At 39.7% G+C, this 21,261-nt stretch overlaps 1 protein-coding gene across 9 annotated transcripts in view; it reads right to left on the bottom strand.

The window, feature by feature from the left end:
- Positions 1–286: 286 nt before the first annotated feature.
- Positions 287–21,261, bottom strand: part of MAPK10 (mitogen-activated protein kinase 10) — a 146,622-nt gene continuing 125,647 nt past the window's right edge. For 8 of the 9 annotated variants that reach the window (XM_077782998.1, XM_077783003.1, XM_077783001.1 and 5 more), the window contains 3 exons: positions 14,281–14,344; positions 13,702–13,779; positions 287–7,729 (listed from right to left, as the gene is read on the bottom strand). In XM_077782998.1, coding sequence (XP_077639124.1) covers positions 7,587–7,729; positions 13,702–13,779; positions 14,281–14,344 — 285 coding nt within the window. In that variant the 3' untranslated portion in view covers positions 287–7,586. Of the gene's footprint in view, positions 7,735–13,701; positions 13,780–14,280; positions 14,345–21,261 lie in introns of all 9 variants that reach the window. The other variant, XM_077783002.1, reaches the window with a different exon arrangement.

Here is a 21,261-nt window from a genome sequence, read left to right as displayed (position 1 = left end):
GACCAGTCGTGTCAGAATGACATTTCCCCCACTCCCTCCAATATTCCTATGCAGTCAGCCAGATGAATAGACTCCAAAGCTACTCAAAGACAAAATGTCTGAGTCTCATATGTCTTAAGATACCTTTACATTTCTGTAGTGTTGCAGATGCTTCTTAAATAAAGCCTACCCAAAGCAGCACTGAATTCAGTAATCCTGGCAATGTCCATGTGTTTACTGCTTTACCTGTGTCCCCTGGAAAGGTCTGAAGGAAAAGAAACAAGAAGCCAGGAGAGCTGTCAGAACATTCTTTCCACCTTCTTCATTGATACCCTTCATGCCATTCAAGTAGACTCCGGAATACACTACTTTAATTAGCAAAGCTTGTTTTAAAGTAAACAACACAAACACTCCTTATAGGACAGTCACAGTCTCCCCTGCTAGATATACAGGCTTTTTGGCAAGATCACATTCAAACAGCATGAAATTCACCCATGGGCACAGTCCCAAGAAGGCCCTTGCACCTCTTTAACTTCCATTTAGCTGCTCTGGATAGGAGCGAGTGGTTTGTGGGATAAGGACAGTTTTCCTCCAAAAAACAAAAGATGGTCCAAATCCACATCTGTAAAGGTCATCAGTTTTACCACTATAAGGTCATAAAGGTGTGATATAGGCGCCATGCATAGAGTACATACCATACTTCAGTTGAGTCCTGTCCCCGAGTGACTTTGAGCCCCCGCGAAAGAACAACGCACAACGCGCCTGCAGTGGAACCCTTGGCCGCGGCCTCTGCTGCGTGTGCTCTTTCCTGGGAACACTGCAAAGTCATTCACCAGACAGGAGTCAGGACAGCAGTGAGAAGAGTATCCTCGTGAGGAAGCTCTGACAGGATTCCTTTTGACAAATGGGAGAACATGAGAGTCCCATCTTCGTTCAGTAATTGCTAAACAAACAAAAATCAGAAATCATTAATGCAACATTGACCCATAAAATGTTGATCACTGAGGCCCTGTTCTCCCCTGTGCCACACACAGGGAACAACAGATACTCAAAGTAAACAGGGTAAGAACAAAACAGTATGGAAATAATGTTGGTTCATTAACAAATGTCTTACTGTAGTCCATTTATGCTGACTGACACTGGTTGTTCTTTTCAGTTATAACTGTGCAACAAAATCAGACATGTCTCATCTTCCAGTCTTGATATTGAGCTGCTGCTGATTTTCTTTTGTTGGTCAAGTTATTTAATTTTTCTGTTATTTTTCTTTTTTTTCCCATTTTTCTTTTTTTTTTGCTTTTTTTTTTTTCTTGTTTACATCTACGTTGATCAACACTGATACATTACAGATCTTAGTTATACTTTGAAGTCTGATCATGCAGAACTACAGGCAGGTGCAACTTAGATCTTATTACAGGATGGACATGGCAAGGTGAACAGTTGTTTTTGCTAGTTAAGATCTGGAGCTGTTACTGTTGTGGCTTAATGCATACTGGCCATAAGTCCCACTTACCCAATTTACTAAATATACATGATTCTATATGTACACTGAAACTTCCAGCACCCTCCTTTATCAACACGTGACTGACTCAGGAGAAGGTCGGAGGTCAACCATATTTAGGCAAACAGCAGCCTTATTGTAAAAGTTTTTAACAGAAATAGTGTGTTGGATTATTACATATTAGTTACAGAGGAAGGAAAAAAATCAATTCCATACAACTATTTACATTATAAATATCTTGCTTTCCAGAAGACAAGAATGACTCTGTTCAGTGAAAATTAGCAAAAGAGACCTGTCTGAAATGATAAGCATGGTAAGGATGCATTTATTTCCCAAATTGACTGTGTCTTCTTTTAATATGTGCTTTTCAGCTTTTCCCTCTCAGGTAAAAAGGCACCATTAGCCTCAGTTGAAGTTTTTCAACATTCTTTTGTCAAATCAAAGCCTCTTTAAAACTCAAACTTGCCATAGGCCAACAAGCCTGAACATGCATTAAGTTAAACATTTCACTTCTTGCAATCAATGGTTAATTAAAAAAAAAACCCAAACCAACAACAAAAACTAAAGAAAAATCAGGCCCCACTGGCAAGTTCCTAATACACTAAGAAGATTCCACTAAATTCCACTGGACAGGTTGGTTTTCCAGCTCATTGGTGAAGATGACACATTCACCATTCCCCTGCATACCTCAAGCATCTTACTAATTAAGACAATTACATATTCATGTGGTATTCAAACCTACTGCATAATGATTTTCTTTTGTGTGTGTGTGTGTGTGTGTGTGTGTGTGAAAAAGATCTTGCAATTAGTTAACTGTGTCCTTTGTAAAGTGGTGGAAGTTCAAATAAGCACAGCCATCAGATTCTTGAAGATGTGTTGATTATGTTACAATCCTCTCTTTATCCACACTGACAACTGGGATCAAGCACAAGTGGAACAGAGGTTCTAAAAATCCGTATTAACACCCTCTCTTCCCTACACACACATACAGAAGTAAAGAAAAACATAAATTGAATGACTAGCTCAGACTTTAAAAAGAAAAGTATTTGGTCCCTGCAGGTTTTCTTTCTATTGCTCTCCCTGGAAGCATAGAGTTTGTTACAAAATGCCTTTGTTTGTTTGTTTGTTTGTTTGTTTGTTTGTTTGTTTTTGCATGTTTGAATTCACACTAAATTTTAAACTCTAAATAAACATGAAGGAAGAAATATAAATAGATCTGAATAGAAATAAGTAGACCTGAAATGAAAATAGTTTTTGGTCCTTTGAACTACTGTGAAGCTTGCAATATATATAAGCTAGCATTGGTTACTAGAAGTTACTTTGAATTAAAACATTCCAATTCCATTTTACAATAATTCCAACACATTCAAAACATATTTTTAATGTGGGAGATTTTCTAAAAGTGACTCTCTCAGGCAGTTCTAAAAGTTGCTATTAGCATGTTTTTAATGAGAAAAAAAATTGGTGGAAAAGAAATCACTGGTGCTCACTAACAAATTCAGAATACAATCCAAATCACTTAAGTGGTACTACTTTGGGAAATTCCCTAAAGGCATTCTTTAAAGACCTAGACTGCAACGGGTCTAATTTCTTCAGTACTGTTATCCCAGAATTAGAAAGTAAAGCAATATCTATGAGGATAAAGGAAGGTATATAAACCAAATTGCTTATAAATTTGGAGCAGTGACATAGTCACATGATCATCTGTCTTGTGTAACCTTCCAAAGCCAATTCTGTGCAGGAACTGGTGATTTCCAGAGGAAAACCATCAGTGCATTAGGGCTTAGAAAACCTAACCAGGCTTACTGTAGCTTTGTTGTTTTGGCTTTTTAATGGGTTTTGGTTTTTTTTTTCTTTTTTTTTTTTGGTGGGTTTTTTGACACACTGCCATACTTGCACTCCAGTTTAAGTCTGTTTTATATAATGCAAACTTGCTATGATTCATGAATCTATTTGTGCAATGGAATTCTAGATAGGAGGGGGGAATATCAACCACTATATAAGTCAAATAAATCACAGTGATCAACTCAAATATCTGAACTCTCTGAAGACATATTGTAATGGAATATAATCAAAACTCACAAAATACTATTACAGCTACCAAATCAGTATCTGAAGACTGTTTTCCAAAACTACCAAAAAATTTGGATTGAAAACATACATAAACCCTAAATTCCCACAATACATGACCTTGCATCAACTTGTAATAAATCAATGCCTCATCCTCGTTTAAACTCAGCAGTGAGAAAGCAAATGGAAGGACGGTCTTTTTAAGAACTGTTCTGACTTATTTCTTTTTATTTTTCCTCATACTATCACAAAGTTCTTAATCTGAAAAAAAAAAAGCAGGGATGTTTTGCAGCAATCTTCCTCTCTACCATCTCAATGCAGCTAGTGCTCTGAGCAGTCACTGACAGATAATGCTTGTGCCATTCTCGTCACCCTGCTGATGCCTATATACATGACTTAGGTGAGCCACTTGGGACAGAATTTCCTAGGGTATTGAGGCACTTACGACTCCAAGAGGTTCTGAGGCATATTTTGAGAAATGCCAAGGTGTCCAGCTGCCATTTGGGACGATGGAAGTTATGCCACTTCTGGCACAGGCTCACTGATTGCCCCCTATGGTGCCTAAATACCTTGGAACATCTGTCAGAGATCTTTGGCTTCCCAATTTCCTTCACTTCTGCACTAGTGGCAGTGATGCTTACAACAGCAAACCTCAGAGAATTAAGTGAAAAATGTTGCCAAAGTACTATATTTAGCAATGCGTTAAGTAGAAGTAGGTTTAAAAGATCAATGGCAAAATTACGGAAATCATCTATCATCATCAAGCTGAATAAAATTTTGGAATAATGGGGAGCAGACTTTAAGAGGACTGTATAACAACTTCTAGAATCAGAAAAAAAAAGTGGTTCCCCTTAAAACACCCTCAGAACATCATCACTATGATCCTTTATTCAAGAGTATATGTGTTATTGTAAGGTATCAGCTGACAGCAGAGAATTCCTGGCACAAAGCAAAATTAAGGATGCTATTCCTGCTACTTCAGTTTGGACATACAAGAACCAGAACTGTAAAGAACTAATGCTTTTCTTCATTGATGGCTTGTTTTTGTTTCTAGTGTCCAATGTGGACAGCTCCAAGTCTCCTCCCCCAGACAGAGCTTCTCATGAAGGAGACTGATTTGAGGACAAAAAGAAATGCAATAATTCTTTCAGGCCCCATTTCAGCAAGGCACTTAAGCACTGCTGAGCAAAGGACAAAAGCACACGCTAGTTAAATTTTTGTAAGCATCCTACAGTCTCCATGAGATGTTTGAACAAACACTGGTGCCTAGCAGAATGAGGGAATAAATCTGATTATGTAACTCCTGTGTTGTGAGTCCATTCAGCGCCCACCTGACACCTTCTCCAGTGACTGCTTCTCCACCCTGCACTCATGAACCCAACCAGGACTGAATTATACCATGGGACTAAGAGCACAGATTTGCCACCAAGAGATGAAATGTAGGAGGTCTACAAGTCTCCATCTACTCTGAATGGCTTCTCTACTATTGCCTATGCCACAGCTCCATGACAGCACTGGCAATGAACTGGGATTATGCCAAGTTTCTGCAGTCTACACTGGTGATATTTTTGCAGTTTTGCCTCAATGAGACTTGGTTTAGTTTTGCTTAAATAACACACCCAAATGGTGCACATGTAAAGTAGATAACAGTTACCTGAATATTATTAATATGTCTATGGTGAATTAAATCAGGAGGTGATATATTTAATTATTGCTAAGAAGTCACCCTTGGTGTTATTGCCTACATACCTACAGAGCTTTGCTGTTAACCTTTCAATACTTTCATGATCATTGGCTTTGGAGTGAGAGTTACATCACTCAATAATGACCTGATGTTTCATGGCTTAAGAGAGAATATTGCTAAATATATTTAGCAGTAGTAAATTATTGCTTTTAAAATTACTGCTCTGAGTTTTTAGAACATTAACAACCTAATTTTAGTCTCAAAAAAATTTGATAAAAATCTACCAAAAATATAACCAGGGAAAGACCCCCACTTCCTACAGCAATTCTGATACAGCTCAGACCTACCAAGTCTGATTTTATTTTATATCCTCTTCATTTTTATCTCCCCTCCTGCCCACTCTGTAGAGAAATTTTTTCCTTCCCTTTCTTCCCTTTGAACAAAATCTGACTTGATACTAATTTTTTTTTCCTACCACTGAATGGCAGGCTCATAAGCCACCCAACGGAACCGCCCTATTTTGGTAGAGTTTTGAATACAAAAGAACTAGTGAATTAAAAATATCCACTAACATAATCTAAACAGTTTCTCTCTCTGGCACTTGGAAAAGCATTAGAGTAGGATTTAGCTCATTTCAGTTTACATGGCATACTTTGGTAAAAGGACAGATGACTTGGATTTTAGTTAATTTCCAACTCAGATAATGATGACATCACAGTGGAAAATGCCAATTGCTGTTTTGGCTGGAAAAAATATTCAATGGTTCTGAAATTCTGTGTGGAATTTGTCATTCTCTACTAAAAACTCTTGCTGTTACATACCATGGGAAATCCTCTGCTTTATTACCTGGCAAATTCAACTTGATATTCAGTCACTGTTGGGTTCTTCAGAACTTGTCCAAACTCCCCAAGACCCTGGCTGCGACCCTTTCAGACCAGCGCTGATTGATAACCTTGGCTGACAGAATGTAGGGAAACTAGACCCATGCACTCTGTGGTTCTTTTCTGTGTAACACAGATGCTCAAACTTCCTGGGGAGCCCACTGATTTGTCATGAGGAAATGAAGAGCCAAAAGCACCCCATAGAATGCCTGTTCTCTGAGTAGCAGAAGTGCCTGCAAGGGAATGATGAAAAGGGAAAACAACCTCTGAGCTGCAAACACACACTGAGAGGGAGTGGGCTGCAAATATCCTTTCTCTGGCTAACCTAATCAAGATGTAGACATAAAATAAAAACAAGTTGGTGCATGTTCTTTTGATCATAGCTTATTCCCCAACACTGTCATACCCTCTAATTTACAAACATACACGTACTTCAAAATAGTGAGCCTATCTATGCCCTAAGATGATAATTCACTTAACATTGACAGAAAAAGTTGCTTACTGATACCTTTCTGGGCTTAGACATGCATAAAACCCCTTCATTCTTGTTCCCTATAGCTTGCAAAGACATGTGCTTCCTTCTAACCCAGTCTTATCTTGGCATATCTGCTCTAAAAATCAGAACAACAAATCTTAACATTCACAAACTAGCATTTTTCTATGAAGCTCTGTGGCTTCTTCTTTCAATAAAACTGGTTATTATTTCAAAATATATATACAACTCTCAGCAGAAATTTGGTGCTACATCTTCAAGTGTCTGAGGGAGTCACAGTTCTGTGTGATTATTTACACTTCCACAAGTCCTCATACAGTATATGTAATCTCATCAAGGAGCAAACAGATAGAATATGTATTGTAAGATCCCATATGTAGTTGAGCAGTTTGCCTGGAATGGGCCATTTATAGTCATGGAGTGCACACTAAGTGCCTGTGCAGATGTGCAGGCACACAGCTGCATGCACTACCAGGATTCTGTTGGCACATGTGTGTATGTGTGTGAGGAAAAATGCATGGAGATCCCTGTCTGCCTCACTGGGCAGAAGGCAGAACAGACAGTGAAGGCAGACACACACTCGTATGGTGGAGCGTGGCTACTGCACACCTTGTCATGCCAGTGTGAAAAAGACAGTTGCAGGTTGCTGGTTTTGCAGCCATTCATTTTATATCTTTTGGGGAGGGGGGGAAAAAAAGGATTTTTTCAGTTCCTTTTTTCCTTTTCCCCCCCAGTAAGCATCACTGGAAGAAGACCAAAGCAGAGCAACTATAAGTTAAATACACACTTGAGCTTAGCTGTATTACATAACTCTGTAGGAGAAGCAGGCTGAAAAGATTTTGTTTGTTTGTTTCTTTGTTTGTTTCACTTAAATCTCTGTATTTTATTTCTCCTTCTTTTCATCTCTTAGCTCCCATCATTTTTTCCTCCTAGGTTCCATCATCCTCTGAAGAACGCTGGGTTTCGCAGGCAGGCGGCTAGTCACCTGCAACAACCGAGGGGTCCCGCAGAAGCTTCCAGGCTGCTGTCCGTGTCAGACGCCAGGGTTTGATCCGTGGACATGGATGAGATGTCGTTGACAGATGAGGATGGAGGGAGGCTCTCACTGCTGTTCACTGCTGCACCTGTGCTACGAAAACGAACACCAACGTGATTAAACCCGAAACCCCAGAAGGTGTCACGCGTTAAAGAGCAGAGGGTGCTTACCTGGTGGTACACAGACAATTTTATCCAGTGGCAAGCCTCAGCAGGAAATGGGCCATACCAACTTTAGACATTGGATAATATTAAATATCTTACCAGGAAATTCTGTCCCTCACCAGTCTGCTTTGAAAAGTTATAGCTCATAGAGTGTTTGTCACCCCACTTCGTTCTAGCCCACTTGAAGTTCCAAAACACCCAATAGTCAGAGGCATGTCAGGATCATACAATGTGTGATCAAAACAAAAACAGACCCCACCTATTCCTCCATATTCTTCTCATAAAATTCCAGTTCTCTTAGTGGCAGTTTAATAGAGCGGGTGGGATCAAATCACCCAGTGGAAATGCAGAGTGGTTTCTTTCTCTTACTAAGGATTAGGCAACTAAGCCCAGGATTTCAGCTACGTCTGTGTTTTTGTACATCCAAGTTTACCTCACCTCTTTACCTCTCTAAAATTATGATGGTACCAGACATTATGCCAAAAATCACTTTGACTTTATGAAATGAACAATAAACCTTCCTGAGATTATCATCAATGCAACTGAACATTCATCACATCCCTGAATATTATCAGAAATTATCTGTCTCATAAATTCAGACAACTGAATGACAAATACAGAGATATGTAAAGGATGTACTTATTGCACACCTATGACTTCTTAACTGTTACTGCTCATTAACCTCAGCTCAAACTAAAGTTTGCAGAGTAGCATAAGCCTGTTTGATTGGATTTTTTTTTTCCATTTAACTTCCAGGTGATATTTTGTTCTCTTAATACCAAAATTAGCACTGTCTTCAGTTTGAGAGGGATACATTAATTCTCATTAAATGTTCATGATAATAAAATGTATTATAATAAAATTTTGTATGATCTTGCATAGCTAGAAATTACAGCTAGGCAGGTAACAAATAAATGATCTGCAGATAGATGCCATTTTATTCTTCTGTCTGAAAAGTGTCCTCAGCCAACTTTTACAGATTTGGCTAGAAATGAACATCTATTATCCAGTAAAACTACACAACTCATACATTCCTAATACAGAAATTAAAAGTTATCTCTACAACCTAGGCAAAGTATATGCTGCTATGGGCAAAAGAAAATGATTTTTGTCACTTTTCAGTTTGCAATAAAAACATTAATTTGAGAAAACAAGCCACCCTACCATACTTCCAACCACTATTCTATATTCCTCAGCTTTTTCTTCCCTTTATACATAACCACTGTAAATATGCACAAAACAGAGACAGATATGCTCACATTTAGAGCTCCATATGGGAACTGCTTTCTGCTGTTCTAGTTATACATTATGGCATCGGAACCAATTAAATTCATTTACCCTCCTGATACATTTGGAAAATAAAATAGTTAATTTTGTAAGTGCTGCAAAAAGAGCAATCTCAATGAAGTCTGACTGGTGACTGCAGACAGCAATCATCCATCCTCTCTGTAAGAAACTGTGCTTTTCAAAGGGTTATTTATGTGTACCTCATAATTCCGTACAATACTGTTACTTCATGTTTACTTGTTATTTAATCATGTGGCATTTTATGAAAATACTAATCAGTCAAGACAAATGCATTTATGGGTAGTCAAAATATGACTGAATTAATTCATATTAATGACTAAACAATATATTACTTTTCTATGTTTACCATGCTGGGCAGAAGCCTGCCATTAAGTCATGGATGCTGTCCTAAGAATAAAATGGAAAAAATTCCAGTAGGTTCAATTAGCTTTTGATCAAACTGCTGCTTTCTTTGATGAATGTGCACTCAACTTAGCCAGGCAAAATAACTGAAGAAATAGCTGCAGAAATTGTATGGTTGAAGATTTTGTTACACTGTCTGATTCAGCACCACTGAATTCAATAAACCCTGCTATGATGTTCTATCAGTGCAGCCCACGAGTTTCTGCAAACTGCACTTTTATGGCTATTCCCAGCTTTCAGCACAATTCCACATGACACAATGCATAGATGTGACAACTCCTGCTGCATCCCCAAAGCACCCAGACTCACAAAGTATCCACAAAAACAAATGAAACCACGCTAAACCTCAATGACAGAATTAAAGAGCTCAGCAGCACAAAGCAGAACTTGGGCAGTAACACTCAGAAGCCCAAACAAAGCTGTCCCACCCAGCTGGGGCCAGGCACCAGTGGTGTCCCTCAGGGCTCTGTGCTGGGGCCAGTTCTGTTCAGTGTCTTCACTGATAACATGGATGAGGGGATTGAGTCCTTTGTTAGTGAATTTGCAGATGACACTAAACTGGGAGCGTGTGTCGATCTGTTGGAAGGGAGAAGGGCTCTGCAGAGAGATCTGGAATGGTTGGATGGATGGGCAGAGTCTAACAAGATGAAGTTTACTAAGTCCAAGTGCCAAGTCCTGCATTTTGGCCACAATAACCCCTGCAGCGTTATAGACTGGGGACGGTGTGGCTGCACAGTGCCCAGGCAGAAAGGGACCTGGGGTTGCAGTGACAGCTGGCTGAACATGAGCCAGCAGTGTGCCCTGGTGGCCAAGGAGGCCAAAGGCTCCTGGCCTGTGCCAGGAATGGTGTGGCCAGCAGGAGCAGGGAGGTCACCCTTCCCCTGCACTTGGCACTGGTGAGGGCACACCTCGAGTGCTGTGTCCAGTTCTGGGCCCTCAGTTTGGGAAGGATGTTGAGACACTTGAGCAAATCCAGAGGAGGCAACGGGGCTGGTGAGGGGCTTGGAACACAAACCCAGTGAGGAACAGCTGAGGGAGCTGGGGGTGTTTAGCCTGGAGAAAAGGAGAGTCAGGGGTGACCTTATCACTCTCTACACCTTCCTGAGAGGTGGCTGTAGTCAGGTGGGGTTTGGTTTCTTTCACCAGGCAGCAAATGTCAGAACCAGAGGACACAGTCTCAAGCTGCACTAAGGAAATATAGGTTGGATATTAGGAAAAAGTTTCCACACAAAAAGGGTGATAAAGTACTGGAATGGTCTGTCTGGGGAGGTGGTGGAGTCACCATCCTTGAATATATTTAGAAAAAGACTGGATGTGGCACTCGGTGCCATGATTTAGTTGAGGTGTCAGGGAACAGGTTGGACTTGATGATCTTGAAGGTCTCTTCCAACTTTGTGATTCTGTAAGGAATGCTCCATTTGCTGTGCTACACCAGTTTGCTCCTGGAGGGATGTGTGCCAGGTAAGACAGTGCAGATATGACAGAGGTGCACTCAAGAGAGAAAAGGAGCCCCATTTATGAAGTTACTGTTTGGCAGGAAGCTTCTTACTGGCTGCAGGATTGAGAAAAAATGCTAAAGGTTAGAGCAGGTGAGAAACAGCTCCTGGGATCTGTTCCTGGCTCTGCTATTGCTTTGACAGCTTCTCTTTTAAAGCACACATCAGCTTGTGTGCTGTAAAAAGGGATTCCTTCCTGAGAGGGCTCCTGAGAAGCGCTATTAAATAGCACCAATGGAAGCACCTCTGAGACTTCAGCTGTGAAGTGACACAGATTTGGGGGTAAAAAACTGAAAGGAGAACTGCAGCTTTTGCAGTTTCCAAAAAAGCCCAGTGTCTGTATTGGGGATCTGTTCAGCTTCTCATAAATTGTGTAAATAGCAGCTCTTGGTATCAAGTGTCACAGTGCTTGGCAAGTCCATCAGCTGCTTAATTTAGAGTCTGCACATGACAGAAGAGGTGTCCTACTAGCAAAGGTGTCCAGTAGTTCCTGGGTGATGGCAAATCAGACAGCAAGAAAAAGGCAGGAAACATAGAATAAAAGATCCAGTTTCACCTAGAAAGGGGAATGCTAAAAATAAGCTGCACTAAGATCTGTGTTATTTACTATACTCTGTACCCAGAAAGGACAAGACAGTTAAAAATGTTATGTATAAAACTACAGCTGGGTAGTGAAGGCTAGGGGAGAGTGTGAGAGGAGGTTAGATAATATGGACAGAATTTAAGTTTAATTCTAAATAATCTACAGCTTTGTATTAATTTTTTTTTTTCAAATGCTGCTGTTTGCTAGTAACAGAAACACTTTTTGTCTGGACAGGCAGAAGTAGCCTCTGCTGAGAACAATTTTTTACGCTGTTGATTTTGTTCATTGAACATAAGCATGAGGGGCAGGTACTTCAGTTTCCAAGCTGGTATGTTGTACTAACCAATTCTTCACAGAAAAGAGATTGACACCCTGATACACAGGCACTCTAAGTGGCTCTATCAATGAGCAATTATTATCCCTCATGCTGTCAGCTTCAGCAGTCTCCCCCAAAACTCTGATCAAGTAATCATGGAAACTAAGCTCCAGCTTGCTTGCCATGATTATTGATAGAGCTTTCTGATAAATCTCAGCTTTCTGAATTCTTGCCAACAGCACCAACCAACGAGTCTCTCTTGTTTTCCTTATGCTCAAAACTGGTGGTTTACCTATTTCTTCCATTATTTCATTCAGCTGAAAATTTAAGTCAGGCACACAAAGTGAAGAAAAAGGAAATCTACTGTTTCATGAAACGGCCTCATCTGAGAGCAGTTCAAAATATTTTCTGAACTTGTTGGTGCCTAACATTCAAGAAACAGTCAAAGGGAAATAGAATAAATGTTGGGTAAAAAATTACAATTTTGTATGTTTGAAAATGTTTTAGATAAACAATAAAAACCTTCCACATAGCAAAAACAGAATATGAAATTGATAAAGAAATCTCATGGTAGTTAATTCCTGAAACATGCAACTACCAAGTTTCTTGATAATAAATCAACCTGCAGCCACAATTCTGCAAGGGAGAAAAAATTAAGAATGAGGATTTATCAGATAATTTTTAGGGCCCCAGATTTCTTTTCAGTGGTGGCACCATTAGTTCAGTAAATTAAATCTGCAAGTTCTGTTCTTTGCTACTTGGCAAGAATACAGTGGATTATTTCCAACATATTACTTCATTCGTGTCAAAATCCAGGTGCAGGGCTTGTGCTCCAACATCACCACCCAGCACTTTATTAAATCCCTTCATTATTGCCATGTTTCTCCTTGTCCTGTCAGTTGCTAGTGATGCATTCTTGTTCTAACATTACTTTGGCTCAGCACCAAGTGAAAAATGAGAGTGATAAAAAAATTCTCTCTGAAGATATGCAGAGAACATGGAGTTAAATGATTATGCTTTAAGGAAAGGCAGTTTTACTCATAATTACTGCTGGAACACTGTGCTCAAAATCTGGGCACTTCAAGCTTGCCAGTGAAACTACCTTCACAAATATGTATTTCTGTGTACTGGAAGTGGCAATTTGCATTTCTGTGAAAAGACTGCTGATGTGAATTTTACTCAGAAAAAAATTAGTTGTGTTTTTTTTTTTTTGTGGTTTTTTTTTTTTTTTTTTTTTTTGTGACAGGACTTTAAGAGTCAGTGGTTGAAGACAACTTTCCCTTCCTGCTGCAGTGTCATCAAGTGTTGTCAGCCAGCTGTTCTAATGTGATTGGACTTCTGAGAGGACAGACTACCAGATTAGTACCAGACACCTACCTGGGGCTGGGGTAGGGGTCCCATGTGCAGTGCTCTGTGTCCAAGAGATTAACGTGTTAGCATCACCAATTTTGCTTGTTTTAATTAGCAAAGTATTGCTCCAGTTATCCACCCATAAGCAGTATGAAAATACTAGTGTGAGAGAAATCTCCACACTCAGAGGAATATAATCTGTAACCACAGACAATACCAGCACAACTCTCTCTCAAATAGCAGGAAGATAATTTTTTAAGTATGCTATTAACATGATGCTGGAGTACAATTAATAAAAGTCAACCCATTAAAAGCACTGGATCTCATAAAAACTTCTTATTGGCTGCATAACTGCAAGTGTAGCCTAAGCCCTTCAGCAATCTCCATTCTCTCTTTGCCAGTACAGAACACATGTCAAGGTTATTCAATGGGGCCGAGTACCTGAAGGAGAAGGCTGTCCTTTTACTACGCCATTTTTAGTCTTTTCTTCAGAATTCATTACTTCTTTGTAGATGAGTTCTGGAAGAGAGAATTGTGACAGTTACTGACAGAGGCCAGTGCCTGTGATCAGGAACAAAACAACTAGCACAATATGCTGTAGCCCTGAGCTTCCTAGGTCTGCCCTGCCTTGTCTTCCCAAGTCTGACAGCTCTACTCACCTAAGACCTCTCTCTTCCATTCCCCTCCTCTCCTCTCATCTCCTTTTGGAGATGAATGGAGACAAATGGGATTCAACCAGAGCAGGAGAACTGTTTAATGCTGCTTTATCTAGAAGAGCCGCAGCACAATATCACAGCACCTTTTACTGTGGCTAAAATTCTGATGCACTGCCTTGCTGAACAGTATTCTGCCCTCCAGATGATGTCCCTGGATTTCAGTGAAGCATTGGAATCCAACCTCCTGAGTTAACATTAACCTATGTAGATAATGATAGCCCTCTGAACAGTTTCCATATTTTTGTTGGTTTTGCTATTTTGTCACTAAAAGACCCCTTCCCGTGTAATTCTAAACTGCAATTACCTTTCCATTCCTCGATTGTATGTTCCCTTTCATCCAGCTGTTTATCATATATCTGAGGAGGAGGCTGCAGGAAAGAAACACAGCTGTTTAGTCAATTGTCTATTATACTGTAAATAATCTGGACTAATTACTTAATTAAAGATAATTTCTCCTCTCTCTCTTTGCAATCCATCCTGTACATGCAAAAACATCTGAAACACATTTGAATATTAAGGAGATTAACACTTCTGGAAGTCAACTCTTTTTGTAGAAGAAATCAACATACTTCTCTGTTTTCCTTTCTTAAAAAGGAGGCATAGCTGCAGTTGAAATAAAACCCACATCAATAACGTCATTGTGCTTGTACTGAGCCCTGAAACTTTACACCCAAATTATTTGTACCAGCAGAGAGGTACTGTCAAAATACCAAATATCAGTCTTGATTAATTAGTAGTAACATTAACATATTAATCTTTAATTTGCTCCTTAGATTTGCTGCTATACAAACTTTACAAAATAACTCTAATTTTTAACTAGGTCTCCCTGCCACAGTTTCTAATCCATATTCCAAATTACTAATACTTACAGTATGTTTTTTTATCTAACTTTACTTTGGACAGAAAGTTTTGGGTTTTTTTTATTTTATTGTGTTTCTTTTAGTTGATGGGAGCATCAGACAACTGAGTGTAACTGGAATTTACTGAGACACAGGCACCTAGAATTTCAGGAAGCCTGAACACCTGCTTTTATTGGGCAACTAAGTCATATGTTCATTGCCTCTCCTGATGCTGTCTGCCAAAAACAGCAGCCAAGGAAGGCAGAAGACTTTCCCCTCCTTCCTTCTACCAAGAAGCCCCAGCATCTGAGGAAAGATTACATAATGAAGATGGAAACAAGATCCACAATGCTCTTCTTGCTCAGATATATTTCCTCTGACTTCCATCTTGGGCACTTGCCGTTGTGTCCCCTTCAAAACATCCTCCTATTAAATGCATATTTACCAAGATGTTTCCCTGAATCTGTAAGAATTTAGAAATTTTCTCTCAGGAATCTAACTCCATCAGTCCATTAAGCCATTTGCATGCTACAAATACAACTGAAAAAGTAATAGCTCAGTGACATGGAAAATTACATGATAGCTGAACTGGACAAGTTCATTGAAAAGAAGGGATGTTTCCCCAGCATGCCATTTGTATCAGGGCTGAAGATAAAGGGATTAAGTGAAGTTATAGATTACCAAGTCTCATACCTGAGAAGGTGCTAAAGAAACACATCATGAATTAAAGTGAGTGCCAGACCCCAACATGGGTACCTGAGGTTTTGTTATATCAGCAAAGACACAGCCCTGTAAGAGTCTGAGTCCCAGACCAGTGCAGCTGTTCTTTTATTCATCATAAACACCCTTCTCATTCCTTTCCAGAGAGTCCTGATGCCACCAAGATCAGCACAACCTCTGTGGGGATTCTGTGCCCCTGATGACGGTGTTGTCACAGAGCTGGATGTACCAGAGTACAGGTGATCCTCCCCACTGACCAGTGGGGTGTGATAAGTAAGCTCCACTCCCCCAGCTGAGCCTGCTGGGCTCCTGTTCAGCCACTCAGCCAGCCCTGGAGCATGCATTTCCTACCAGAGAAAGCTGGCCAAGCCAAGAAAATTGAGGGATTTACAGGAGCAGCAGAGGAAGTGTTTGGCTGAGCTGCAGCTGAACCACAGTGACAGAGCCACCTCTTCTCTGCCAGGTGCAAAGGGAACAGGCAAACCAAACTGGACAAGAATATCCTGAAAGTAGCTTTCTAAAAGCTTCAGGGAAAAGCCTACAAAAAAGCATAGGTGGGGGTAAAATTGCTTCTACCAAGTATAAACACTCTTTTTACACCTCCAAGAGAATTACAAGTTTTTCTCCCCCAGACAGAAGTAAAAGGATAGATTTAATTTACTACTTTAATTCCCAAACACAAATTGCATAATCAAAAGGAACAAGTGATCAGATGCACCTGTTCTCAATTCACAGAACCACAGAACCTTTGGCTTATTTATTTTCTAATTTATTTCAGCTACATCTTAAGCTGGGGTAATTGGCTAATAAGCACCAAGAAAATCATCATTAGTCATTGCCTAGATTAATACACTCTGGAAACAAAGGCATTTTCCAGGGAGAGAGCCCACAATAATCTCACTCAGTACCGAGCTCCTATTTTTCTCTGGAGCCAAACAAAGGAGAGTAACCAAGCTGTCCTTCACATACTGCAGGATGCCAGGAGCTGCACCTGCACAGCATTCTACTGCTCTGCCAGCGCTGACGTTGCAGACTTTTTACTTGTGAGTTAGCAGAACCCACAGCTATGAGACATGGCTCTGGGCAGGCATGAGGGAGCCAAGGGTAACAAATATGCAGCAAGACAGTAGCATGAATAAATCCCTGCCCTTCACAGAGGCAGGGTCTGTAACCACTCTAAAGCCTGTGCAGGGCATAGTCCAATGGAGCTCTGCTGAGAGGCCAGGCCTGTGCTTCACTCTGGGAGAAGGGAAGCTTTCCCATCAAAATTCCCTGAGTCCTCACCTTTTTATTGATTCAAAGCACAGAAATGAGCTGAGAATACCAAAGCTATTTTGAGAATTTATTTTCCCACAATTCTCATTAATTCTCATAGGAGAACCACAAAGCTTAGTACACTGTTATCAATATATTGTTATCCCTTACATGCTGACCACCCCTTTTCTGCTAACTTGTTTTGTGGCTTTTTTAAAAAAACAATTTCTAAAATTAGAGGGAGGTTTGGAGGTTTTTAAAGATAATAAGAAAGAATTGTGTCAGCAATGGAACAATCAGAGTAGCTGCCATACCCACGCCCTCCTGGGCACCTGATTTTAGTCTTGGTGCAAAGCTTTGCCTAAAACTGACTTTGCTACCTAAATCAAACATCTTAGAAAATGACTGAGTTCATAATCATTAACTTTCCATGTGGATGCAGCTGCAGTGTTATAGGTGTTCTTATAAACCCTTCATACTGCACATGCCAAATGAGATAGTTTACTTTTTTTAGGTGTCTGAAAACAGACTGGGTGTGGCACTTGGTGCCATGTTTAGTTGATAAGGTGGTATAAGGTCATAGGTTGGACTTGATGATCTCCGTGGTCTTTTCCAACCCAGCGGATTCTGCAATTCTGAAAGTCTCAGAAAAAGTGCTGAGTTCAAGTAGCATCAAATCAAGGCAGGGTGTGCATCAATCCTATGGGTGGCAGCATCTAGCTTCAGTTTAAGGCAGCCATTTTCTCCCCAAAATAGATTGATTTGCAAGCAGTTGCATTGCTAACACTAACAAAGAATACAATCTATTTTTGGATGCGGAAGCAAAGGAACGTATTATATTTTTCTTGCAGGTGCTAAAACACCCCCCTGTTGTTTCAATGGCTCTTGGCTTTGCCAGTTTACAAATTGATTTTCAAAATATTTTTGTATTAAATGTAACATTCATTTGACATAATAAAAATTAAAAAAAAAACCCTAACATGAGTCTCTTTCTTGAAAAAAAAAGGGCAAACAAACACACAAAACCAACCAAAAAACAAACCAATAAGCAAAATACACAAAAAACAAGGGGGGGGTTATGTTTGTAAACAGCAAGAGACTACTGGGTTTGTTAAATACCATTCTAATATTCAGAGAGGGGAAGCTTTACACTAGAGAAAAAAACAAAACATATGTTGAAACCAATGTAATTCTCACTTTCCCAAACAAAACAGATCAGTTTGTATGCCAGTGCTAGAAGGCAAAGGGAATGGGCTGGAACTCACACTCAAGCAAATCCTGCCATCTCTGCAGGGGTGGTGCCAGCACAGTGGAGACCTTGGGATGAGCTGTTTTTAGAAAGCTTGGCAGAGTAAGGCCTGAGTCTGCATCTCTTCCCAGAATTGCAGGGTCTGGGGCAGTTGTGGGAGCACCGATGGAATTAGCAAGATAATGCACATAAAAGAGGGACTGAGAATGCAAACATTAATGGTGTGAGGTTAAACATCTTGTTAAATAGCTTAGGTCCTTATAACAAGTGAATACAAAAATTCCTTGATGCTTTGCTGCAACCTAAATTGTGTTACTGATACCATTCATATATTTATTTTTGCCGTGCAAGCCCAAGTACACATGTGTGCTTGTCACTAGAGGTCTGGCATCTCTTTATTAGAAAGTGCTTGGGATTTCACTCTGTATTGCCAAGGGATTCCACAGTGGGCTAGGGATGATCTCAGCTATGGATATGGAAGGAGAGATGACTCTGGGCCCATTTGTTCCTTGGATTTTCTGCAGAGGCTTTTGGAAAACTCCACACATTATGTGCATCAACAAAATCATAGACTGAGCTATTTCTGAACAGCTGGATCGTAAGGATGCCATGCAGCAGGAGTCAAGATTACTGGGCTACACACAGATGACTGAACAGCTTGAAGATACAACAAGCAAGCTGGAAAAAGATTAAAAGATTTGGTTCAAAGAAGAAAAATAAGAAAAAAAATGACTCCTTCTCCTCTAACCATTCCTCCTCACTGACATGAACTTTTGCAGAAGCTGTGTTCAGCTTCTGTAATCAATCAGCTATGAACGGATAGATGTTGTTGAGGAAGTATCTGTGCCTGTGCACAAGGCAGAGCTGTACACTTCTTTTGTGAGACAACAGATGCACACCATCAATCTCTGAGCAGAAAACCAAGCCCTGTAACCGAGTGCTAAAAAATGTGGCAACTCATCAAGGACTTTCTATACAACATCTGTACATACAGAGCTGACCAAGAGAAAAGAAGAGCAGAAAAGATGCACAGCCTGACAGCCTTGCTTATGTCATGCAGTGAAGGTTACGCCTTCTTTGAAGTGTGTTTGCCAAGGTCACAGAGCTCTCCAAAGTGCTTCTCCATCATAATGGATGCTTAGCACTCACAAGTAAAAGAAGAGGTCGGTGATTTTTTTTCTTTTTAAATTCTGACAATCTAATTTTTAAAAATTGTATTTAACAGCTGGTCAGTTAGTTATAGATAGTCTATATATGGCTAAGACAATACAGCAGCAGTTTCTGTCCTGGACCTCAGACTGAGAACCATAAACCAAGTGTTTTTTTCATTAGTAACACTGGAAACAGAATCACATTAATAGAAGGGAATACACAGATTGGCATGCACAGAAAAATGAATGATAATTCACAACTCAGCCCCCTGTGGATGGTCCTAGATGCAGAAATACGCCAGTGAAATATAAATTCTAAGAAAATAAAACCAAGAATGAAAGCTGTATGAGTTACAGTGAATAAAATTCCATAAAATCTATCACTGCTGTAAAATACTGTCAAACATAGAGGAATGCTTGAAAGGAATATTTTTAACACCTGATCTTTCTGATTCATAGAAATCTCTCTTCTAATGGACGGCACATATCAGATAACAAACAATAACTGCGGGTACAGGAAAGTTCAAGACAAATTTTGAAACCAGTTAACAGAAACATCACATAATAATCTACAGCAAATTTTGCTACTGGATTTGTTCCCATGAAATGGAACAAGTTTTCCCAAGTAGGAATCAATATGACATCATACATACATTCAAAATGTTCCAAAATGGAATCCAATATGACATTAATGGTTTCTTTGAATATACCAACAGCAAAAGGAATAACTTTTCTGTGCTAAAGCAATGTGTAGGAATCCATTTTGTTTGCAATTTGATCAAACCCAGTGACCTGCGAACAGGCATAAACATTAGGATAGATATGAAAGATTAAATACCAGATTCAGGATTTATTCACAAATCATCTCAAAGAAGGGTGAGAATATATAGCAGCTTCAAGGAAAAAAAAGCAGCTGGGTAATTGAAAACAGTCTCAAGCACAGAATTTTCAGACAGGAAAACAGAGAAGCTAATATGTCATCAGGGAGATACTGAGATTATCTACAATAAACAGGATAGTCTGCATGTAGACATAAGAGATATTGGAAACCTCTTCTTTCCAGAAAACAGAACCAGAGCAATTGGAGGGAGAATAGGTATCATGTGTGTCATTTATTCATATAATAGTCCAAAGTGCTGTTATATAGCTATATATTCTAACATCAAAGTAATAAACATAAAAACAATAAACATAATATTTGTGGAACTGAGACAGTTGTGCAAAAAAAACCCCAAAAAAAACCCCCCCAAACTTCTAGAAGAGTCTTGAACTAAAGAATAAAACAGAGAAGTAAGTTCTGTAAGTTCCAATTCTGATTTTACAGCAGACTTCCTGTATAGTATTAGTAAATAATACTTTTGCCCTGTGAACTTTTGTTTCCCTACATTTATACTAGGTGTGAAGATTGATAACAGATTTCAACATCTGGGAATTCCACACAACCCGAGCCATACGTGTTCTCCTGTTCATGTTCTGCATGTTCTCCTACTTTTTAAAAACACATATTTTAGTTGTCATTGGCTGAACACAGAAATTATCTTAACTGTAATGCTATTCAAAATAATTTCAGAACAATGGTGTGTGCTCTGGGGAACCTCACACTGTGACTTTCTCATCAGAGATACTGTGGCAAACTGTGTGTACTTAAAAGAACCTGACAAACTACCTAGGTTAGCCACAAGAATTCTCTGTAAATCCAAAATCCACAGGTAACCTCAAAAGCTGTGCAAGGCCTGTTTCTAGCTGTGAGTATGACGCTGTTTCAGAGATACAGCGTGCTTTGGCTGAGGTTTATTTCATGCAGAAGTTCTGTGGGAGAGCCACAGCACTGTTTGAGTAACCTCCCATGGCTGGTGAATAGCAAGTCCTACATATAATAACAGCTGATCTTCCTCTCTGGGTCAGGGAATCATACTTGGCTTTTAGGGTCACCAGAAGAGTTTAATGCTGGGACACATTGTGGGGGAAAGAGTATTGCATTCCCAGCACTTCCCATTTGTGCACAGTGTTTGCCAAGACTGGCAAACATTAGAGACATTAGAACAAGATATAATAGTTTTATTTCCCCCACA

The sequence above is a fragment of the Lonchura striata genome, chromosome 4, assembly GCF_046129695.1.
Source record: "Lonchura striata isolate bLonStr1 chromosome 4, bLonStr1.mat, whole genome shotgun sequence".
NCBI classification, from domain to species: domain Eukaryota; kingdom Metazoa; phylum Chordata; class Aves; order Passeriformes; family Estrildidae; genus Lonchura; species Lonchura striata.
This window is presented reverse-complemented; position numbering and strand designations above follow the sequence as displayed.